Consider the following 25,928-nt stretch of genomic DNA (forward strand, 5'->3'; position numbering starts at 1 on the left):
GCACAAAAACGTGCAGTGAGAGTTATATGTGGTGTGAACTCAAGAACATCCTGCAGAAGCCTGTTTAGGGAACTAGGGATACTAACTACTGCTTCCCAATATACTTATTCCTTAATGAAATTTGTCATTAAAAATATATCACTTTTTCAAACCAACAGCTCAATTCATGGAATCAATACTAGAAATAAGAATAATCTTCACAAGGATTTAAAGTCACTTAGTCTTGTACAAAAAGGTGTGCATTATTCAGGAACACACATTTTCAATAACTTGCCAGCAGCCATAAAAAGTTTAACAACCAATGAAATTCAGTTTAAGAGAAGCCTAAAGGATTTATTGGTGGCCAACTCCTTCTACTCCATTGATGAATTTCTTAGTAAAACCAACTGATTTGTATATAAGTATAACATAACTTCTGCACAATTTCAGTGCAGTAATGCGTTCATTGAAAATTTGTGTGTGTGTGTGTGTGTGTGTGTGTGTGTGTGTGTGTTAGTATAATCTAACTTCTGCACCATTTCAGCGCAGTAATGTGTTCATTGTAAATAAGTATTACAGTAGTTGTATTACAATATAATAGAGGGAAACATTCCACGTGGGAAAAATATATCTAAAAACAAAGGTGATGTGACTTACCGAACGAAAGCGCTGGCAGGTCGATAGACACACAAACAAACACAAACACAAACACACACACAAAATTCAAGCTTTCGCAACAAACTGTTGCCTCATCACGAGAGAGGGAAGGAGAGGGAAAGACGAAAGGATGTGGATTTTAAGGAAGAGGGTAAGGAGTCATTCCAATCCCGGGAGCGGAAAGATTTACCTTAGGGGGAAAAAAGGACGGATATACACTTGAACACACACACATATCCATCCACACATATACAGACACAAGCAGACATCTCACAAGCAGACATATATGTCTGCTTGTGAGATGTCTGCTTGTGTCTGTATATGTGTGTGTGTGTGTGTGTGTGTGTGTGTGTGTGTGTGTGTGTGTGTGTGTGCGCGCGAGTGTATACCCATCCTTTTTTCCCCCTAAGGTAAGTCTTTCCGCTCCCAGGATTGGAATGACTCCTTACCCTCTCCCTTAAAACCCACATCCTTTCGTCTTTCCCTCTCCTTCCCTCTTTCCTGATGAGGCAACAGTTTGTTGCGAAAGCTTGAATTTTGTGTGTGTGTTTGTGTGTCTATCGACCTGCCAGCGCTTTCGTTCGGTAAGTCACATCACCTTTGTTTTTAGATATAGTAGTTGTATTACCTTATAAATAAATAAAAAACTTTTTTATTTTAAATTCAGTGCATTAGTATTTGTAAAATGACTCTTAGTGTTCATTAAAAAATGACGATCATTCCACTTGGGATCTGTGGAATGGTACATTAGCTTATTTGTTTTAGTTGTAAATATTTGTCATGTATTGTTGTTTTTCTGACATGTTCCACATCCTGGGGGGCCTCCTCACTACGGATCAATTGGAATGAAAGTAAATCTAATCTAATCTAATCTACTGTGTATGGAAGGAACTTCTTGGTATTGAATGGACGCCAGCTGTGGAAATAGGGGTGTTGGTATTGTTACTGGTCGGTGGGTTTGATGTGGATGTAGGTACCGATGGTGCTATCCCTCAACAAGTCAACATCAAGGAAGGTGGATCATTGAGCTGAGGAGGACTAGGTGAAGTGAATGGGGGAGATGTTGAGGTTCTAGAGGATTGTGGATAGGGTGTCCTTACCCTCAGTCCAGACCATCTCTTCTATTCACATTCCTCCACAATCACAACACCTCCACTTCAACAGCTGCCACCCATTCCACAATGTCCAGTCCCTTCCATACAGCCCAGTCACCTGTGGTCATTGCATTTGCAATGACATGCAACACAATGTGCTCGACTTGAATGACTTCCCCACAATTCACGCCGGCTCGATTCTTCCCATCAACAACAGCTTCTCTGAATTGTGCAGGTGAGAACTCCCCCTACAACATACTCTTCGTTAGCCCCTACCTCCACATGCCTCTTTCAGCCTCACACATGCTTTTCGTTCCCCCAGCATGGTCCTTTCCACTTTCACTTCTGTCAACCCCACCCCTCCTTCTCCCTGCAAATCTCTCTCGATTCTGCACTTAGCAGCCTATTATCCTGTCCCTGCCACAACTGCAAAGTCCTACAGGGAGCACTACAGTATCTTTTTCCACTTATATTTCTTATTTCTCTCCTCCTCTTCTGTACTCACAGTATCCGCCTCAGTCGATATTGCTACGCTAATATTTTCCAACAGGCTACTCTTAGATGTGACACTCTGCCACTCCACATCTCCTCTATGTCGTGAGTAACATTCTATCCTAATTCATACAATTTATATTATTATTATTCCATTCCAAATTTTCCACTGTTAGTTCTTATGCAATTGTTGAAATCACTGACTAGTGGCTTAAGTTCAAGATCCAAATTCATATAAGAAGAAATTAGAGAGTTAATATTTTAGGATATCTTCACTGATATCAAATGATTTAACATTTGTAGCAAAAACATGTATATCATGTAAGTATATACTGAGACAATTATAAAAACATGTACACAGAAATAAATTTCAAGAAGAAAATACATTCACGTATTGATACACAGCATTCACTTTACAGCCAGCAGCTGAAGATGTGTGACACACAACTTTTCAGACTCATACTATCCATCTCACAAGAGAGGAAAGGAGTTTTACTATTAAGATATTAGGACATGGGAGTTGTGCAGAGCCCCAAGTCAAGAGATTGGCCAATTCTCGTTTGTTTGTATTTAATTTACATTACTTAGAACACTAGCAACATGTCTTAATGAATTAGCCTTAATGTAAAAACAATGTACTGAAGCACTGTAGATTTTATACAAGTCACTTACCGATATTTTTACAGTCATTTTCATTATATATGAACTAGAGCTAGGCATAATCCGTAACTCTACAGGCAGGGGGGGGGGGGGGGGGGGTTACCTTCATAATATCGAATGTTATTGAATTTAGCATATGTTAAATTTCAGGAGTAAGTAAGAAACACACATTTTTTTGTTTTCTCCAAAAAAATTCCTGCCCTGAGATACAAACCTCCAAAGATGACACTGCAAACACCATTTTGAAGATGCGAATTTCAGAAAATTTTTTAAAATGCTGTATCTCTCTAACAGTTCTAGATATATTGTTAGAGACTTTTTTATTTTAAAGATTATTGCTTTATGATTAATGGTATCCTCCATTTGGATGTATCTGTCAGTTCCTTTACTGTCGCCTTTTTATTTTTTTTATATAATTTGGGTTTTTTTTGTTTCAAAAATGATACTCCAGATAAGTTAGATTTTTTTCTGTTGATTAGTACTATATAGTACTATATTCTCTATGAAGGAGAGCTTCCACTTTAAAGCTGGACTGGTTTTATTTTAAAAAATCATTTTTTTTAACTTTAAAGGGTAATGTATGTCTTCTCTGAAGTTGTTTCTTACTAATTTCTTTGTTACAATGTTTATTTCTATTGTCTTTGTTACAGTCATTTCTTGTCATTTTCTGTTGCAGTTATTTCTTTTCACTTTCATTGTTGCAGATATTTTAAAACTTTGTTGTTGTTTCTTGTCAGTTTCTTTGTTGTGGTTGTTCATTGCAGGTTTCTGTATTTTAGTTGTTCAGTGCTAATTTGTTTACTGAAGAGGCTTCAAAGAAATATGAGACCATCCAGTAAGTTCTGTGTTTTCGTGAGGAATTTGCCACTTGACACAGTTGCAGTGTGTTTTGTGAAAAGGACTGTTTGAAATTGCTTCTGACTGGGGCCACAGGAGAGTGAAGTGTGCTGATTATTTGCATATCCATAAAAGAGTTATATATAAGACAAACAAAAAACTTGACTTTGTTCAGGCGTGCAAGTTTTAACTATTATTCCAGAGACATTTTCAAAGAAAACAAATTTGAACCATCGGTATCAAAGTACATGGTACACAAATCAAGAGGGTTGGGGTTGTTTGGAGGAAGAGACCAAACAGTGAGGTCATCGGTCTCATCGGATTAGGGAAGGACGGGGAAGTCGGCCGTGCCCTTTCAAAGGAACCATCCCGGCATTTGCCTGGAGCGATTTAGGGAAATCACGGAAAACCTAAGTCAGGATGGCCGAACGCGGGACTGAACCGTCGCCCTCCCGAATGCGAGTCCAGTGTCAAATCAAGAAATGTGATGTCTGTAAAAGGAGTCATTGGAAGACCAGATCCCTATTATGGTCATCCTGTAGAAGCAGCTCGAGTTCAAATAGTGCAGTCATTTTATCTAGAAAATAAATGGGACTGTTCTCACCAGAGTGCAAACAAAAAAAAGACACTATAACTGTAATAGTTGAAGGTCAAAAAGTTGTGAAAGTGAAGAGGTACATGACTCACAGTATTAAAGAAACTTTTGCAGTTTATAAGAGTAACTATACAACTTCACATATTAGAAGATCAAAATTTTATGCACTACGTCCTAAGTGGGTAGTTCCATACCCATCTAGAGATGTCTATTTATGTGTGTACTGCGCGAATTTTGAAATTTGTGTGGTAACTTTAAAGAACTTACTGGAGCACGTGACATATAACACCTTGGTTGGGCATGTGAAGTTATTACTAATCTGCAACATAAAGCAAGAGACTTGTTTGTTTCAAGAATGTCTTTACAGACACCTGGCCTGGAAGACATAGAAGATAACTTTGCAGAAATTACACGTGCGACATGGGAGGAAAATTAATTAAGAAAATTGTTGCCTTTGACAGTTTCATTGATAAACTTGGTAAAAGGTCGGTGAAAGCAGTAACACACCAGCATCTGAAGAAATTGCTACAACAACACATTGCAGAAGTTAAAAGAGTGTGTACAGGCTGAAGGACTATGTTTCGTGCTTCACTGTGATTTTGCTGAGAACTGGTCTGTAATCCTCCCAAAAGAATTACAAGGGTATCACTGGAGTAATGAGCAGATTTTCATTTTTACAGGAGTGACATATTTTTAAAACAGGACCACAAGTGTTGCAGTTATAAGTGATGACACAGGATATGATTCAGCACATGCTTTGCTAGCAATGTGCAAAATTTTTCAACTGCAAACAGGGGCAGAGAAGATCATCATTACTTCCAATGGTGCTCAGAGTCATTTTAAAAATCGTTACCAGCTGGTTGAATTGAGTAAGTCACTTGTGCCAACTGACTGGGTATACAGTGCTATTGGTCACAGGAAAGGGCCTTGTAATGGTGTAGGAGGCCGGCTGAAGCACCATGCTACAAAACATAATCTTTCCAGACCAAATGCAGCTGTGATTGAGAATGCTGAGGATCTTATGAGAGTCGTGAAATCTTAAACATCCACAGCCATCACTCTTTTGTCCAAAGAGGTAATAGAAGAATTCCATGAGCAGAAAAAAGAAGAATGGTCCAAACAAACTACTCCTGAGAAAGGGATTCAGAAGACACATTTTTGGACTCAAAGTGATGGGCGAACTCTTATTGCACGCACTTTAAAGAGCAAGAAAGAAGAAATTTCGTTTGTTCAGCCAACACCTCAGAAACAGCAGGATAATATTCAGATTCACAACCTCAAAAGGGGGATGTTTGTAACATGTCTGTATGACTGTGACTTGTGGATTGCAGAGATTATAAACACCAGTTATGAGTTAAACGAAATAGTAGTGAACTTAATGCTACCACACGGATCAGCTGCTGAATATAGGTTTTCAGCTTAGGGACAACAACAACGCCACCACTTCTCACTTCCGTTCACAATATTTTGAAGATTGTAAATGCTCCAGTTACTATTGGTTCAAAAGGAAGGCACCACTCTATATCAAAGAAAGATACTGAAGCAGTGGAACAGATTTCTAGTTCATTGACTCACTAGTTTCAGTACAAAACAGAGTACACAGAAGTTGTATAAACTGACCTTTCACATACATTTTGGAACCATTTAAAATGCTTGAAAAATGAGTCTCTTACTCATCCTTCAAAACTGAAACTATGTTAAATAAGGCTATGTTTTGATTTTCATGAGCCTGTTACATGGTAATGTGGCAATAAAACAGGTTTTATGTATGGCAAAAATTTCAATTGTTTTTAAAATCTGTTCAACCTTAAAGTGGAAGCTCTTCTTTTCAGGGAATGTAGACCTATATGGTACTAATCAACAGAAAAAAATAAAAATTTATGGATTGGCATTTTTGAAAACAAATTGTTTTCCATTAATTATAAAAAATAATCAGTAGGCTATAGTAAAAGAACTTTGACAGGTAAGTTCAAATGGAAGATTTCTTTGTAATCTTAAAATAATTATCTTTCAAATAAAAAAAAACAACAAAATATCTAGAACTGTTCCAGAGATACAGCATTTTAAATTTTTTTTTCTAAAAGTCACATCTTCAAAATGGTTTGTGCAGTGTTACTTTTAGGGCTTTATCTTGGAGCAGATTTTATTTTGGAGTATATAAACATGAACATGTTCCTTACTTAGTTCTTCATTTTAATATATGCTAGATTCAATAACATCTGAGACTACGAAGGTGAGATTTTTTCCTAGCCTGCCTCAATTGATATGGACTATGCCGATAAAAGAAATTTGAACACACTGATATCATATCAATGAATACGAACACGAAATCTTTTACACAGTGTTGGTGGAAGATGATCTGTAGAAGAGACATGTACAAAAGTGCTAAAACTCACCCTGAAGAACCACTGTGAATCCTTTTAAAAGATGAGTGGCTGCCTCCGATGCTTTGCACAAACACAGAGACACACTGTGCAACCACCGTGTTAATTCCAGTTGCGACATGAAGTGGCTGTCTTGTACCCACAACTGACGAATGGTTTCTAAAAGAAAATAGTCTGTTCAAATTTGAAGTTAGACTAACACAGTCAAGAAAGCACAGTATTTACATTGTGGCATACCAATGATTAAAATATTTACTTTTCTATTTAGAATGTACCATAAAACCAACACAAACTCCAGTCAGAAGGACTGGATGAACATAAACTATACGATACTCAACCATGTATGGTCCTTGTATTTACAAAACATGAGTTAATACATCAATGAACAAACTTATGATCGTCGAAATATTGTGCCCGTTGGACACTGTAGACCGGCAGTACACCCGTGGATATTTGGAAACTTTTAATACTTTGCAGATAATGGTAACACTGTTAGATAATCTAGAAGGTAAGTTAAAGTGATGCATAAAACAATTTTGTTGCCCTTTTCATTCATACATAAAAGATTGTTGCCTGTGAAGATAAACTACTCAGATTACAAGCCACTATATTCAACAGAATCAGATTTATACTTCTTCAGGGGAAGGTGAGACAATAGTAGTTCCTACTACAGAACTTTCTGTGGCCAAAACATTAAAGAAGATAAATGTTTTCAATATAATGAGGATATAACATAAAACTTTCGTAGATCATTATTGATTTTCTGACGTGTGTTCACCAGTTGTTTGCATGATGAATTCACAATTGAGCCTGTACTACCAAACAATAACAGGAAGCAATTAAACACAAAGTCATTGCCATTTGCTTATAATGTCTAGCAAACCATAAGATCGTTTCAATGATGGATTTCAGTAGGGTCACCAGTAACAGCTAACACATTCATGATACTGCTTTCAAAAATAGATTTGATACCTTATCAATCAAAACACTCAAAATCTTTTGTTCCAATTCATTCGTAACATTTGAAAAGTGTAGGGAGTCTTTTCAGCCACAAACTGAATGAGCTTTAATGTAAACATGTTAGGAGTATAGGACACTACACACTGAACAACAGAAGCGTTGTTATCGATAGAACAAAAAACCACTTGCTAGCTTATGGACTAAATCCTTTGTCGAGTTGGAGTACATCTACTCACACACTGTACCACTGTCTACATCTACATCTACACACATACTCCACACGCCATCATACCTTGCGTGGCAGAGGGTATCCTTTACCATCACTAGTCATTTCCTTTCTTGTTTCACTTGCAGACAGAGCAAGAAAAAAATGACTGTCAATATGCTCCATATAAGCCCTAATTTTTTGGTCCTTACGCAAAATGTATGTTGGCAACAGTAGGATCATTCCACACTCAACTTCAAATGCCGGTTCTCTAAATTTTCTCAATAGTGTTCATCGAAAAGAACGTCACCTTCCCTCCAGGAATTCCCATCTGAGTTACCAGAGCATCTCCATAAAACTTTGCTGTTGTTCAAATCTACCGGTAACAAATCTATCAGCATCACAAGTTGTTGTTGTTGTTTTTAACCAAGGATGTGCTTTTTTATAAGCTATTTTCCTTACTTGTCCCGAGTTTCTCAATTAATAAACTTAAGAAATCACTATTTCAGGATTCTCTCACAACTGCATCTCCACAACATGTTAGTAAGGTGTTTTGTTGTGGTCTTCAGTTCAGAGACTGGTTTGAAGCAGCTCTCCATGCTAGTTTATCCTGTGCAAGCCTCTTCATCTCTGAGTAACTACAGCAACCAACATCCCTCTGCATCTGCTTACTATATTCATCTCTTGGTCTCACTCTATGATTTTTACCCTACACGCCTCCCTCCAGTACTAAATTGGTGATCCCTTGATGACTCAGAATGTGACCTACAAACTGATCCCCTCTTTTGGTCAGGTTGTACCACAAATTTCTCTTCTCCACATTTCTGTTAAGTACCTCCTCATTAGTTACATGATCTACCTATCTAATTTTCAGCATTTTTCTGTAGCACCTCATTTCAAAAACTGCTATTCTCTTATTGTCTATACTGTTTATTGTCCATGTTTCACTTCCATACAAGGCTACACTCCATAAAATTCAAGGAGGATTTCCTGACACTTAAATCTGTACTCAATGTTAACAGATCTCTCTTCTTCAGAAATGCTTATCTCACCTTTACCAGTCTATATCTTATATCGTCCCTACTTCAACCATCATCAGTTATTTTGCTTCCCAAACAGAAAAACTCATTTACTACTTTAAGTGAATCATTTCATAAGCTGATTATCTTGCACCTCCTGATTTAATTCGACTACATTCCATTTTGCTTTTGTTGATGTTCATCGTATATCCTCCTTTCAAGACACTGTCCATTACATTCAATTGCTCTTCCAAGTCCTTTTCTGTCTCTGACAGAATTGTCATCGGCAAACCTTAAAGTTTTAATTTCTTCCCCCGGGACTTTAATTCCTGCTCCAATTTTTTTCTTTTGTTTCCTTTACTGCTTGCTCAATATACAGATTGAACATCGGGGATACGCTAGAACCTGCTCACTCCCTTCAACCACTGTTTCCATTTCGTGCCCCTCGACCTTTATAACTGCCATCTCGTTTCTGTACAAATTGTAAATAGCCTTTCACACCCTGTATTTTACCCCTTCCACCTTTAGAATTTGAAAGAGAGTATCCAGTCAATAGAAATTCTTCTAGTCCATATCTGGCATAACAGCAAACCAGTGCTTAACAGGGGTGCCTCTCGCATCCATCTAGAAAAGATAACCAGAAGATGCCTAAATAACACGAAATGCGTCATTGGGCGGGGGACCTAAAATTGCAACCAAGACTGTTTTTAACAATATATTCCAGTAAACATTGTCAAAAGCTTTCTCTAAGTCTACCAATGCTACAAACGTAGGTTTGCCTTCCCTTAATCTATCTTCTATGAGAGGTCGTTAGGTCTTATTGCCTTGTGAGTTCATACATTTCTCCAGAATCCCAACTGATCTATCCCTAGGTCGGCTTCTGCAAGTTTTTCCATTCTTCTGTAAAGGATTCGTGTTAGTATTTTGCAGCCATGACTTGTTAAACTGATAGTTTTTCACACCTTTCAGCACCTACTTTCTATGGAATTGAGATTATTATATTCTTCTTGAGGTCTGAGGGTATTTCACCATCTTGCTCACCAGATGGAAGATTTTTGTCATGGATAGTTCTACCTAGGCAATCAGCAGCTCTAACGGAGCTTCATATCACTTTGCAACGTTGTGCCCAGATATTAAAATGATGTGACTGTGTGAAGTAGGACATTAGTAAAGCTGTACTCTAAGATTGTGGATTTGTTTTTCCTACTCATCCTCATTAAGTTATATTTTTCTACATTTAGAGCCAGCTGTCAATCATCACACCAACTACAAATTTTGTCTAAGTTATCTTGTATTATCTTACAGTCACTCATCTTCAATACCTTTCCACACACCACAGAATCATCAACAAAAAAACAACAGATATCTGCCCACCCTGTCCATCAGATCGTTTATTCATCTAGAAAATAATAGCGGGTCTACCACACTTCTCTGGGGCACTTGTCACAACACCCTTGCCTCGCATGAACACTCACCATCGAGGACAACATACTGGGTTCTATTTCTTAAGAAGTCTTCAAGCCACTAACATATCTGGGGACTTATTCCATACACTCATATATTCGTTAACAGTCTGCAGTGGGCAACCATATCAAATGCTGTTCAGAAATCTAGAAATATGGAATATGTCTGCTGCCTTTCATCCATAGCTTGTAGTATGTCATGTAAGAAAATGCAAGCTGAGCTTCACACATGTGATGCTTTCTAAATCTGTGCTGATTCATTGGCATGAGCTTTTTGGCCTCTAGGAAATTTATTATATTCGAACTCTGAATATGTTCTAGGACTCTGCAGCAAACCAATGTCAAGGAAATCTGTCCGAATTTTGCAGGTCCATTCTTTTACCCTTCTTGTATACAGAGTCAACTGTGCCTTTTTCCAGTTACTTGGGACTTTGCACTGGGCAAGAGACTCACAAATAGTACAAGCTAAGTATGGAGCTAATGCTGTAGAGTACTCTTTTGTAAAGCCAAAGTGGGATTTCATCCAGACCTGGCGACTTATTTATTTTCAACTCTTCAGTTGTTCCTCTATGCCAGGGATACTTATTACTATGATATCCATATGGGACTCCTTGCAATAGTAAAACAATGGTATGCTTTGTATGATTCTCCTCCATGAACAATTTCTTAAACACAAAATTTAAAACTTCGGCTTTCATTTTCTGTCTTCAACTTCCACCCTGTTCTGGTCAATGAGTGACTGGATGAAAGCCTTTGATATACTCAGTGATTTTACATAGGGCTAGAATTTAGTTGCACAGGTGAGTGTGTGTGTGTGTGTGAAAAAGAGGGGGGGAAGGGGGTGCGTGCTCTAACTCTGCAAATGATTTGTTCCAAAATGTAGCAAGTTTTCTATCCCTTCTGTGTGTGCCTGTTGACGACTCAAGGTTTCGCTGTTCAGTGAGTGGTCTTTTTTTATTCCTAAATTTTCTGCTAATTTCTACTATATTTGCTAGTTATTAATTTTCTGTGCATGCAATTACCTCTCTAATCAAGCAAATAAAGGCTAAATTCACCTACAAAATTGTATAAATGCATCACAACTGACATGCAAAAATACAATGAAATGCATGCATGCATGCCCTACAAGTTACAATGTGTGCAGTGTGTGTGTGTGTGTGTGTGTGTGTGTGTGTGTGGAGGAGGGGTGGCAAGAGAGAGAGAGAGAGAGAGAGAGAGAGAGAGAGAGAGAGAGAGAGAGAATTTACTGTTATGATCACATTCAATTATAGGTTGGCTTTCAGTAGAATGAAAAAGTCATGTGCTGTTACAAAAAGTAGATTGCTGACAAACAATTATACGCACCTGGTGTACAAAGTTCTCGCAATTTACAATAACTTGTCTGTAGCTCCTTTGGAGTGGGAACTTCCCGTGATAGCTCCAGCACGTGTGGTACTCGTCGTCCAGGATGAGACTTGCGAACTTGCTCCAGCATTATATTTTCTTGAGTTCTAAATGTAATGTAATATGAGATTGTATGAATTATTACTAATAAACAGACGAAATAGCATAAACCTCAGTACAAAATCAAAACATTAATAATAAATATCATTGTAAACCAAATGCAACAATTCTTTTACACTATCAACTGACATCAAAAGTGAGGAGAGGAAACAATAAACTGGGCACGTATCATATTAATATTAGCATCCAATATTTCGTAGTGGATGCTTTTTAGATGACTTTGGAAACTCAAATTTTATACTTTGGTAACAAATATATTGATACTAACATGCTTACCAACAAATTTCTGCTAGAACTGTATGCACCAGGCTAAAAATTTCATTGTCAACATTGTACAGAAGTTGTAGGTGGTCCAGAAATGACAGAACTATTATAGATATTATAGATCCTGGGCCAGCTTAATGCCCAAGTAACATAAGCTGCCATTTGAGGCACAGAGCTGAGAGGGACACCAAAACTAGAAGATTTCTCTACAGGACATGTCACAACTAGTGTTGGCCACATGGGGTACTAAGCTGAGTGGAAGTGCAAGATTTGTATGCAGTGTATATGGCAATGAATAAGTGATGAGTAAGTATACAAGGGAAATGGAGAGGGGGGGGGATGCCAAATAATAAGTAGCTTGTGTGGATAAAAGTTCTTGAACCAGCCCTGTGTAGATCACGGTTTTCAGCAGTGTGTGTTATAGAATATTTAAGTACTATTTGTAAGTGTTTGGTAAATTGGTCATGAATAAGCATATAACTATTAGGGATCAAAGAAAGTTTTCAAAATGAATGGCTTCTGATACACTGTCACACTTACGAGCAAGACTCATGATAGTAGTAACCACATAAAATAGCATCAATTTCCATACTATATTCAGTCAAGTTCCTGAATAATCTTTCCAAGTAGATGAATCATGAGGCAGTTCTTATCTGCGTGTAACAGACTATGAGACAGTGGGAAAGAGCAAACAATAACAATATCACTGTAGCCACTGAAACTTCAGTGTGTATAAGGCTTAGTACCTTACAGTTTTATTATGCAATTTACAGTGCTTATATTGTCTGTACATGCAATTGTATTCATATTCAGTACCTCTGTTACAATGAATGCATGAGTAATGTGGTATATATGATAATTACTGCCACATTTGCTGGACTTTAAGAGCAATCAAGTTACTCTAAAGTATTTTAAAGCTGATGACTTATATTCTATTACACCACACCTTAAATGAAGTTCCCATTCCCTTCCTAACTCATATAGTTGTATTCTAACACAGGATGTTTGTCAACTAATTTAGAAATGATACTAAGTTAAGCATACAGCATATGTTTACTCTGTAGTGTATGACCTTTGATGATAGCACACGAAAAATACAATCTGTGCATGTGTTTTTTCCATCAACAGCCTCATCTGTCATATATAGAATGTACACGAGCAGCGGTTTGATGCAATTTATGTAAAAGATGATAAAAACAGTAACAGCATTTATAATTTATGCAATTTTTATGATACGCATAGTCTTTGAAGTAACTACACATAAAAATAAATGCACCAATAATATCAAAATCTCTTTAATGAGAAAACTGTTTAGAAGTTCTGTACAAAGTCCAAGTACGACAGGTTGAGTCCATACGGAGAGTCTCAAAAGTAGAGTCAAGTGAGGATGGGAACAAACAATAACTGAATGAGAATGAGTGCATTCTGCTCCGGGATTATATTGTACATTGCCAGTCTGTTCCGCAAGGTGGCACTGTCCATCTGCTACATGTGCCAATCTTGATGCAATGCTACCTTTGATGTTTGACAATGCCACTGACTGGTGGCCAGATCTGAGCTGCTGGGTGCCGATGAGCTGAATCTTAATGAGTTGAGCCAGCAGCTCGCGTACTGTTATGGTAATGACCGGTGAGGTGCTGGTGCAATCGGAATGGTAATAGAAGGTTTCCACAATTCTTTACCCTTGGCAGGGTGACTGTGAGATGGTGCAAACCCAGCGTCCTTCCTCCACAGTCCAAAAATCAGCCTGACAGTGATGGCTCCAACACAGGCAGATGACCATGGATGCTGATACTGGAGCTGGATCCACGAAGAAATCCGGTGCCTTGGAGGGTAGGAGTAGGAATTGGCTGGTACGTAATCTGCTGACCATTTGGCACCACCATTTCCTGCTGAATTTCGTCCACACCCGGGCCCTGACATTGGTGCATAGGGCTGGAAAAACCATTGGAGAAGGGTGAAGTAGGCAAGATTGTACTCAGCGTATGAGGTGGGGGCAGAATCAGAGAAGGGTCCCAAGAATGGAGAAGGTGAGGACCTGAATCCATAGAGAGAGGAAGGCTCACGATTTATGTGTGGAGGCCAATTTCCTGGCCCTGGGTGGAGTTGATTTCGATGGCAGGCCACCATCTGTCCTCCATCTGCAGCATGAAGATTCTCCTACTCCACTAGCCATGAACGACTGCTGCAATCCAGCACTTGTGGCAAGCAAAAGAATGAGCTCGAACGAGGATCCTGGTGTGTATTGCAGTGATGTCGGTGCCCTTGGAGATATCAGGGCAGGCTGCGGGGATTCAGCACCATGCATGGCTAGCACCAGTAGAGCAGTTCAGTTGGGATCTTCTCAACTGAGCTGGACCTATAAGAACTGAGAAAACACATGAGTGCATCTTTCACTAGGGCGTCTCCAATGTACTACTTCATTTGTCTTAAGAGTCCATGCAAGGTGTTCTGCCTCCCCTTTCGACTGAGGGTGAAAGGAGGATGCTCTGACGTCGTGGACACTATGTTGTGCACAAAAATCTTGAAAATCTGTGAGATAAACTGTGACCTGCTGTCTATCATTATGCTGCAAGGGAGATCTTCAGTGGGGAAGATCCAGGTTAGGGCCCACACTATCGATTCCACCATCTTAGAGTGGTAGTTTGCCATGCATGGAAATCGAGTAGGCACCTACGACCACCAACCTGTAAGCTTCCAAAAGGTGCCCGTGGAATCTAGTTCGACACGCTCCCTTGCCGGAGAGGGCTCTGTCCACAGAGAATAACACTGCTGTGCAACGACCTAAACATTTAGGGCCAGCAGCAGTTAAATGTTCAATCTCACAAACTATCCTTGGCCACCAGACATGCCAGTGAACCAGAATCTTGATACTTGATCAACGACACTTGGATCCCACCACTGTGTTCCTCGAACCACTCCATCACACTCCTGGCTTTGTGATATGGTGCATCCCCTTGCTGAAAAATGCCACTGCTGTTGGGAAACATAATCGTCATGAAGGGGTGTATGTCGTCTGCAAACAGTGTATAATACTCTTCGGCTGTCATCGTGCCTTGCAAGAGCTCCCCTGGACCCATGGATGCCACGTGAATGTTCCCCAGAGCATAATGGAGCTGCCGCCAACTTGTCTCTGTCCTGCAGTACAGGTGTCAAGGAGCTGTTCCCCTGGAAGATGACGGATATGTGCCCTCCCATTGGCATGATGATGAAGGTATTAGGATTCATCAGACCATGCAATGTTCTGCCACAATTGTAACATCCAGTGCCTAGGGTCACGTGCCCATTTCAGGCTTAATTGCTGATGTCATGGTGTTAACATTGGCACATGCATGGGTCATTGGCTGCAGAGGCCCATCGTTAGGAATGTTCAGTGCACTGCGTTTTCAGACACACTCGTATCCACCCGGCATTAAAGTCTCATGTTAGTTCCACCACAGTTCACCACCTGTACTATTTTACCCATCGGCCCAGCCTATGACGTCTGACATCTGTAATGAGGGATGGCTGCCCAACCCCACGGAAGTCTGGACGTTGTTTCACCTTGGTTTCGTATCATGTTGAAGCCACTCACCACAGCAATTCCTGAACATCCGATAAATAACGCAGTTTCCGAAATTCTCGTGCCGAGTCTCCAGGCCATCAAACAACATATATTTTGTGTCAGCACCTTGAAGATAAGAGTAAAGAGATCAAGGCTCATGTGGAGTCATGTAGACAGTCGTTTTTCTCTTGCTGTATTTGTGAGTGGAAATGACTAGTAATGGTACTAGGTACCCTCCGACAAACTCCATGTGGTGGCTTGCAGACTATGTACGTATGTAGATGTAGAAGCAGAAGTTCCAAATGAAGGCAAGTACTATCCATGCTAAGTCCGAGGAGGTACCGAGAGGCCTAAGAGTAGAGACAAGAGAGCGAAATCACAACAGAACAAAAATAAGTGCATCCACCTCTAGGATTAAATAATGTAGGTTTTTAGTCAGTTTCTCAAGGTGGTGCTGTCTGTCGACTGCATATGTTACCCTTGATGCAATGCTTCCTTTAACAATCGACTGTGCTACCACTTGGCGGTCAGACATAAGCTACCAAGCATCGGTGCAGGCAAGCTGCGCATAACGAAGTGAGCCTGTGCCTCACTTTCTGTTATGGTGCAGGTGGTGAGGTGCAGTGTGGTTGGAGTGGCAAAACAGGATTATCACAGTTTTGTTCCTAATTAATGTAGACCCATTCTTGTAGCTAAAATATCCAACAAACGGATGTGATACTGCCACACATAGAAGTCAGATATATTTTACTCTTTGATATGTTCTGAAGCACAATGTGGGTAATATGTTGTTATTTGCAAGTTATTTTATTGCCTAACTGCCATGGCATGATGTAAGAGCCACATAAATACCACTTACACTCTATTGTTGAAATTCACAGTATTCCACTTGATAATGGTCACATAGATAAATTTTCACAACTGGATATTATAAATTAATAATTTTACAGACAAAGGCAAGCATAATGCCTCAAAAATGCGTATCTGATTTTTTTCTTATATTATTTCCTTTAGTATTACCCAGTCACTTATGCGCAAAACTACATTACAGGCTAACTTTTTTAATCATATATTGTATACATAAAAATTTAAGTAAAACTATAGTATTCACCGTCTCTGTAATGAACAAGAGATCTATGTGCATGATTACTGTTCCTCTGAGAGAATCAAAACAACACTGAGTAATTCACCTATTAAGCTCAAATACACAGTGCAGTCAGTGCTTACTCTGTGTACTATTATGAAGAAACATTACTTGCCTGTCAGTAGTAGTTGCATGCAGCTCAGCCATGCGCACCAAAGCAGCGCCTTCTGAAGTGCCCCAGACCCACAATGGTGGGCGATGACCTTGGAAATGTGATGCTGCACGTATCAGCTGCTTGTCTGGCAGTGACTCAGGTACTATAAGCCACATGGGCAAACTGTAAAAAATTACATTTTTGATCAATTTTGTCAAGTTTTGCAAAGGTATTCACAAAAATTCAGCCAAAATTACTTTTGTAGTAGCTAAAACAATAATTTCTGGACAGTTAAAATTTTTTTTTCTCCATTGCTCACTCAATCTCACCATTACTCCTTATTGTCTCTACAGATTTCCGTATTGGTTACATTACTTCTGACATTTCTCCTTTCAATCTCACAATCTGTTTGAACATTCACCACTTCGTCCTTCATTATAATTTTCCTCTATTCCATTTCACTTTTCTTTCTCCCCTTCCTTAAAACCTTCACTTTTTGAAGATCCACTACACTATCTTTCACAGATTAGTATGGCAATAATTGGACACTTAGCATAAATTAAGATCTGTTGATCAGGATTTAGATTTATATAATTTCCCTAAAGCATGCTGTATAATTGCAGTTGTAGCTTTGCTAATTCAATGAGAGAATCATCAAATTTGCACGAATATTTTACATTCAATGACACTTTACTCAGATGCTGAATTTTAATCAAATTTGATCTCGCCATAGAGAAATAATGTTGTGGGGATTTGCTATATGAAGAGAAGACGAATTAAGAGAGTATTTATTCTCTACCAGCAGATCTAAATTTTAGATGAGATAAAAAAATTACTCATACGAATAACAGGTTGCACTAAACAGAACATCGACATTATGGGGAAAAAATGACATTACATTTACAAGCAATATGTTTCTTCTCCACATTTATGAAGGAGGAGAAAAATGTTGCTGACACTTCAATGGTACTACAGAAAAGAATAAATAAGTAGAAGGTCCATTTCAGAAGCGCCCCCCCCCCCCCCCCCCACACACACACACGTTCGCACACACGTAAAAGGTGAAAAACAATGGTTAAAGGGCACTTTATGTGTCTGACTGATTTGGTACTGTTTTTAATACCTGTTTGCGTGACAAATGATGGGAACTGAATACCATGAATCATGAGTTGAACGTGGGTGGTCAAACACAATAATCATCAGTAATTTCTTATGCTTTGTGAATACAGTTGGCTACTATTTTATGCTATTAGATGCCAAGTTAACCACTTCCTCAGAAATTGTAGCAAATTCAGAAATAAGAGACTCAAGGATGTGATTGCAACAATAAAAGTGGACCTCGGGCTAAGTTACATGTCAATCTGTTACAATATTCATTTTTTGTATTTATATTTGTTGGTTTCAGCAACTCACAACACGTACAATAAAATAAATACTGTAAATACAAAAATCAGTGACCGACCTTAAAATTCATAATAGCTCAACACACTGAAAACAAATGTAATCAATTTGTATCTTCTGCCAAAAGGAATCATTAGATTAAGCTACTCTCATTGGCTACCACACATCACCCGATTGGCTACGACAAATGACAACAAACTGACAGCAGCAGCATGCAAAGGAAGAGCTGCCGTCACTAAGTTCACTTTAGCTAAAAATTAATATTGGATATATCTGAAATTTTCTATTGTTTCTTACTATTTTTTGTGTGTGCACTTCTTCAAGTCTCTTCTTTTCACAAAAATTCTATAAAACTATAATCAGTGGCTATTTTCATTCAAACCCTCAGTGAACAGCCCTAAACAACTCATTCTCTCTCTCTCTCCAACTACTAATGTCAGAACTGCTGACCGTTTTTCCTCCATGACCATATTGTCTATCATATGTCCATGTTTGTTGTTCAGATCTGTTTGTGTGTGTCCCCAGGATTCCAGAAAATTCCAGTCTTCTCTATCACAATTCAGATTAAAAATTCGGTACTTTTCTGCACCTTGTGTAACCCCCACTCCCCATTTTCCACTGTTTGATTCCGGTCATTGAACTTTTATTTATAACTTTTTTTCTAATCATCACATTTTATTTTCCTGTCTTTTTATTACTATGTACCATTTCGTTATCATAACAAAACTGTTGTTCCCTTGCAAGCAAATCACTTCTAAGTGCCAAACACAGAGCGATGCTTTTGCTCTGTCCTTCAATACAATCTGTTACTGGCATTATAGTAATTGCACATGAAACTAATAGTTCATCTACTGCTAGTTCAGTTTGAAATATGCTCTCCCGGCTGAGACACAAAGTTGAAATATGCTCACTATTTTTTATTTACTTAAATTTGGTATATTTCGTGGCAGTACCTTTTCCGAATAATGTTTACAAGGCGATATTGGTCTTGGCTTCAGTTGTCTAGTGGAAGTATGATTTCACAATGCATCTTTGTGGGCTGCTGAAATGACATGGTTCAATGTGTTTGCCTCATTTTTGATGCTTCAAATACCATTTCTTCGGATGAAGTTTCTTTTTATAATTTATATAAAAATATAGTAACATAATTCAAAATTATTTATGATGGCGACCTTCACATTGTTCTACCGTCAACACACATCACGAGTTCACTGCCGACTGAGTACAGTCAAAGACGACTCCAGCGTCAAATATATTTTACACAACACACAAGCTTCCACTTGTAATCAGTCTCTTTGCTATTATTCGACACATTTACTAATAGTAATCAATATGCTTTCACTTTCAAAAATATAAGTAAATTAACATATAATAAGGCAAATTATAATAAAAATTCTGACAAAAAATATAAGAAAACATTTACAATTTGGTATCGACAAATCCGGTAGAAAATACCACATCTCCCAGATCCATTACAACTGCTCCCCAGGGCTTTTGTTGTTATGAACATATACAACAAAATCCCGACCACACCCAGTAATGGATCTGTATTACACAATTAGTACATTAATGATGCAGTCTGATAACCTCTTCCAAATTTGGACTCTTTGAATCTGTGGACTTGTTACTGGCTGTTGTTGCAATGATACTTCCCCATCAATCTCATACACAAAAATTCAAGTAAAGAAATTATTTGACACGACAAATATACATGGTATAAAACATACATGAGAAATATTCTAACATACAGCATACAGATTGAAAATAATAGAAAGGTAAAACTCATTTCCTAGAATATGATTTAAATTTTTTTTTATATTAATGTTAATTTCATTATGCTTACATATTGTACAGTAAAAATGATACTGGACATTTTTATATGGGGAAACATTCCACGTGGGAAAAATATATCTAAAAACAAAGATGATGTGACTTACCAAACGAAAGCGCTGGCAGGTCGATAGACACAAAAACATACACACAAACATACACACAAAATTCAAGCTTTCGCAACAAACTGTTGCCTCATCAGGAAAGAGGGAAGGAGAGGGAAAGACGAAAGGATGTGGGTTTTAAGGGAGAGGGTAACGAGTCATTCCAACCCCGGGAGCGGAAAGACTTACCTTAGGGGGAAAAAAGGACGGGTATACACTCGCACACACACACATATCCATCCACACATATACAGACACAAGCAGACATATTTAAAGACAAAGAGTTGAGGCAGAGATGTCAGTCGAGGCGGAAGTGCAGAGGCAAAGATGTTGTTGAATGACAGGTGAGGTATGCGTGGCGGCAACTTGAAATTAGCGGAGATTGAGGCCTGGTGGGTAACGGGAAGAGAGGATATATTGAAGAGCAAGTTCCCATCTCCGGAGTTCGGATAGGTTGGTGTTGGTGGGAAGTATCCAGATAACCCGGACGGTGTAACACTGTGCCAAGATGTGCTGGCCGTGCACCAAGGCATGTTTAGCCACAGGGTGATCCTCATTACCAACAAACACTGTCTGCCTGTGTCCATTCATGCGAATGGACAGTTTGTTGCTGGTCATTCCCACATAGAATGCATCACGGTGTAGGCAGGTCAGTTGGTAAATCACGTGGGTGCTTTCACACGTGGCTCTGCCTTTGATCGTGTACACCTTCCAGGTTACAGGACTGGAGTAGGTGGCGGTGGGAGGGTGCATGGGACAGGTTTTACACCAGGGGCGGTTACAAAGATAGGAGCCAGAGGGTAGGGAAGGTGGTTTGGGGATTTCATAGGGATGAACTAACAGGTTACGAAGGTTAGGTGGACGGCGGAAAGACACTCTTGGTGGAGTGGGGAGGATTTCATGAAGGATGGATCTCATTTCAGGGCAGGATTTGAGGAAGTCGTATCCCTGCTGGAGAGCCACATTCAGAGTCTGGTCCAGTCCCGGAAAGTATCCTGTCACAAGTGGGGCACTTTTGTGGTTCTTCTGTGGGAGGTTCTGGGTTTGAGGGGATGAGGAAGTGGCTCTGGTTATTTGCTTCTGTACCAGGTCGGGAGGGTAGTTACGGGATGAGAAAGCTGTTGTCAGGTTGTTGGTGTAATGCTTCAGGGATTCCGGACTGGAGCAGATTCGTTTGCCACGAAGACCTAGGCTGTAGGGAAGGGATCGTTTGGTGTGGAATGGGTGGCAGCTATCATAATGCAGGTACTGTTGCTTGTTGGTGGGTTTGATGTGGACGGACGTGTGAAGCTGGGCATTGGACAGATGGAGGTCAACGTCAAGGAAAGTGGCGTGGGATTTGGAGTAGGACCAGGTGAATCTGATGGAACCGAAGGAGTTGAGGTTGGAGAGGAAATTCTGGAGTTCTTCTTCACTGTGAGTCCAGATCATGAAGATGTCATCAATAAATCTGTACCAAACGTTGGGTTGGCAGGCCTGGGTAACCAAGAAGGCTTCCTCTAGGCGACCCATGAATAGGTTGGCGTATGAGGGGGCCATCCTGGTACCCATGGCTGTTCCCTTTCATTGTTGGTATGTCTGGCCTTCAAAAGTGAAGAAGTTGTGGGTCAGGATGAAGCTGGCTAAGGTAATGAGGAAAGAGGTTTTAGATAGGGTGGCAGGTGATCGGCGTGAAAGGAAATGCTCCATCGCAGCGAGGCCCTGGACGTGCGGAATATTTGTGTATAAGGAAGTGGCATCAATGGTTACAAGGATGGTTTCCGGGGGTAACAGATTGGGTAAGGATTCCAGGCGTTCGAGAAAGTGGTTGGTGTCTTTGATGAAGGATGGGAGACTGCATGTAATGGGTTGAAGGTGTTGATCTACGTAGGCAGAGATACGTTCTGTGGGGGCTTGGTAACCAGCTACAATTGGGCGGCCGTGATGATTGGGTTTGTGAATTTTAGGAAGAAGGTAGAGGTGCGGGCTGTCGCTGGGGTCAGGAGGTTGATGGAGTCAGGTGAAAGGTTTTGCAGGGGGCCTAAGGTTCTGAGGATTCCTTGAAGCTCCGCCTGGACATCGGGAATGGGATTACCTTGGCAAACTTTGTATGTGGTGTTGTCTGAAAGCTGACGCAGTCCCTCAGCCACATACTCCCGACGATCAAGTACCACGGTCGTGGAACCCTTGTCCGCCGGAAGAATGACGATGGATCGGTCAGCCTTCAGATCACGGATAGCCTGGGCTTCAGCAGTGGTGATGTTGGGAGTAGGATTAAGGTTTTTTAAGAAGGATTGAGATGCAAGGCTGGAAGTAAGAAATTCCTGGAAGGTTTGAAGAGGGTGATTTTGAGGAAGAGGAGGTGGGTCCCGCTGCGACGGAGGACGGAACTGTTCCAGGCAGGGTTCAATTTGGATAGTGTCCTGGGGAGTTGGATCATTGGGAGTAGGATTAGGATCATTTTTCTTTGTGGCAAAGTGATATTTCCAGCAGAGAGTACGAGAGTAGGACAGTAAATCTTTGACGAGGGCTGTTTGGTTGAATCTGGGAGTGGGGCTGAAGGTGAGGCCTTTGGATAGGACAGAGGTTTCGGATTGGGAGAGAGGTTTGGAGGAAAGGTTAACTACTGAATTAGGGTGTTGTGGTTCCAGATTGTGTTGATTGGAATTTTGAGGTTTTGGAGGGCGTGGAGCTGGAAGTGGGAGATTGAGTAGATGGGAGAGACTGGGTTTGTGTGCAATGAGAGGAGGTTGAGGTTTGCTGGAAAGGTTGTGAAGGGTGAGTGAGTTGCCTTTCCGGAGGTGGGCAACCAGGATATTGGATAGTTTTTTGAGGTGGAGGGTGGCATGCTGTTCTAATTTGCGGTTGGCCTGTAGGAGGATGCTCTGAACAGCCAGTGTGGATGTGGGAGAGGAAAGATTAAGGACTTTTATTAAGGATAGGAGTTGACGGGTGTGTTCATTGGCTAAGTTGATGTGTAGGTGAAGGATTAGGTGGGTGAGGGCAATGGATTGTTCAGTTTGGAACTGGTATAGGGACTGATGGAAAGAAGGGTTGCAGCCAGAGGTGGGAACTTTTAAGTGTGAGGCCTTTGGGGGTAATGCCAAATGTTAGACAAGCCTGAGAAAATAGAATATGGGAGCGTAATCTAGCTAGGGCGAAGGCATGTTTGCAGAGGGAATGTAAATAAAACTTAATGGGGTCGTTGTGGGGGTGTTGTGAGGGTGACATGGTATTAGAAGGTGGAAAGTGTAACATGAGGCTGAAATGAAAATGAAAATAAAAATATATGGGGAGAGATAAAGGTGAACTGGAAAGTAACTGTAGATCTGGTGTGAGAAAGGCAAAAAATAAAAATATATGGGGAAAGATAAAGGTGAACTGGAAAGTAACTGTAGATCTGGTGTGAGAAAGGCAAAAAGGTGTTGGTTACAGCTGGGCTATGTTGGACTTCGGTTGGTAGACAACGATGTGCACAAAGGTTAGGCGGTTGTGTTGCCGTCAAAACACGTTAAAGGACGGAGAAATTCGGGAAAATTTCGAAAAAACTGTGTGTAATGTATTAAAAGGAGTGGTGTGGTGGCAGATTATGAAAATGAGGCTAACAATTGTCTGACGAAGAAATACACTACCGCTGCTATAAAATCCACCGTTTCTAGTTCACAAACAGTTCCTTTCACCTTTTAAACAACCATTTCGGCTATTTCTAATAACTTCCGCTTTATTTCCATTTCTGTTTTTCCAAATCACTGATAATTTTTAGCCGCTTCCCACAGCTTTTAACGTCATTATTTCTTCGTCAGACAATTGTGGCTAAACATGCCTTGGTGCACGGCCACCATATCTTCGCACAGTGTTACACCGTCCGGATTATCTGGATACTTCCCACCAACACCAACCTATCCGAACTCCGAAGAGGGGAACTTGCGCTTCAATATATCCTCTCTTCCCGTTACCCACCAGGCCTCAATCTCCGCTAATTTCAAGTTGCCGCCACGCATACCTCACCTGTCATTCAACAACATCTTTGCCTCTGCACTTCCACCTCGACTGACATCTCTGCCCAAACTCTTTGTCTTTAAATATGTCTGCTTGTGTCTGTATATGTGTGGATGGATTTGTGTGTGTGTGCGAGTGTATACCCGTCCTTTTTTCCCCCTAAGGTAAGTCTTTCCGCTCCCGGGATTGGAATGACTCGTTACCCTCTCCCTTAAAACCCACATCCTTTCGTCTTTCCCTCTCCTTCCCTCTTTCCTGATGAGGCAACAGTTTGTTGCGAAAGCTTGAATTTTGGGTGTGTGTTTGTGTCGGTAAGTCACATCATCGTTGTTTTTTAAACAAAGATGATGTGACTTACCGAACGAAAGCGCTGGCAGGTCGATAGACACACAAACCAACACAAACACACACACAAAATTCAAGCTTTCGCAACAAACTGTTGCCTCATCAGGAAAGAGGGAAGGAGAGGGAAAGACGAAAGGATGTGGGTTTTAAGGGAGAGGGTAAGGAGTCATTCCAATCCCGGGAGCGGAAAGACTTACCTTAGAGGGAAAAAAGGACGGGTATACACTCGCGCACACGCACACATATCCATCCACACATATACAGACACAAGTAGACATATTTAAAGACCTTTAAATATGTCTGCTTGTGTCTGTATATGTGTGGATGGATATGTGTGCGTGTGCGCGAGTGTATACCCGTCCTTTTTTCCCCCTAAGGTACGTCTTTCCACTCCCGGGATTGGAATGACTAGTTACCCTCTCCCTTAAAACCCACATCCTTTCGTCTTTCCCTCTCCTTCCCTCTTTTCTGATGAGGCAACAGTTTGTTGCGAAAGCTTGAATTTTGTATGTATGTTTGTGTGTCTATCAACGTGCCAGCGCTTTCGTTTGGTAAGTCACATCATCTTTGTTTTTAGATATATTTTTCCCATGTGGAATGTTTCCCTCTATATATATATATATATATATATATATATATATATATATATATATATATACACACACTTATGATTTTTTTTTTAATTTTATTTTTTTTACTCATGTTTTTTTTCTTTTGTATATTTTTTGCTTATGATTTTCTTCTTTTAGTACAGCTATAGATACATCAGTATTATCTAAATCTTTTGCAATTATTTATGTACACTTACCTCTCTACTACAATATTACTACAAGTCACATTCTTGTGAAGAGTACTTTCGCTCCCCACAACATCCGTAGAAACAACAATAAATTGCTCATATATCATGAGGCTTTATTTAAAATTTGTTTTGAAACTTATACCCTTGCATGCATGTCCTCACATGCATGCCTTCACCCGCAGGGAAGACTTAGCTTCCAAAAATAAAATAAAAAAATTCATAAATGCTCACTAGGGAGACTTTTATTTTGTAAAAAAGTAAAAATAAATCTTTCTCGCATTACAACAGTGTTTTTTCATCAGTTTCAATTAACATGTGACTTCAAATTATTAATTTATACATGCAAATATACATACTTGGTTGTACAGGTAGTTTTGTTCTAACAAGCATATTCCAGTGGAGGACTTTTGTTTTAGATGATAATAGGTTATTTAAATTTTTGAAATTATGATTTCTGTTTATATAGTTTCAAAGAGACAACATTCCTGAGACCAAATAATTTCTTTGACTTAGGATACACCAAACGATAAGCATTAGGGTGTGGATTTTCTATGACTTCAAAAGGCCCAATATAGAT

The 25,928-nt window shown here is 39.8% G+C and overlaps 1 protein-coding gene across 1 annotated transcript in view; it reads right to left on the reverse strand.

The window, feature by feature from the left end:
• The window catches only part of LOC126198559 (myotubularin-related protein 10-B), a 159,782-nt gene that overhangs the window by 92,314 nt on the left and 41,540 nt on the right, over positions 1-25,928 (reverse strand). Inside the window, exons 7-9 of the mRNA XM_049934985.1 lie at positions 16,916-17,077; positions 11,690-11,835; positions 6,711-6,857 (exon numbers count right to left, since the gene is read on the reverse strand). Of these exons, the coding sequence (XP_049790942.1) occupies positions 6,711-6,857; positions 11,690-11,835; positions 16,916-17,077 (455 nt within the window). The remainder of the gene's footprint in view (positions 1-6,710; positions 6,858-11,689; positions 11,836-16,915; positions 17,078-25,928) is intronic.

The sequence above is a fragment of the Schistocerca nitens genome, chromosome 8 (genome assembly GCF_023898315.1).
Source record: "Schistocerca nitens isolate TAMUIC-IGC-003100 chromosome 8, iqSchNite1.1, whole genome shotgun sequence".
NCBI classification, from domain to species: domain Eukaryota; kingdom Metazoa; phylum Arthropoda; class Insecta; order Orthoptera; family Acrididae; genus Schistocerca; species Schistocerca nitens.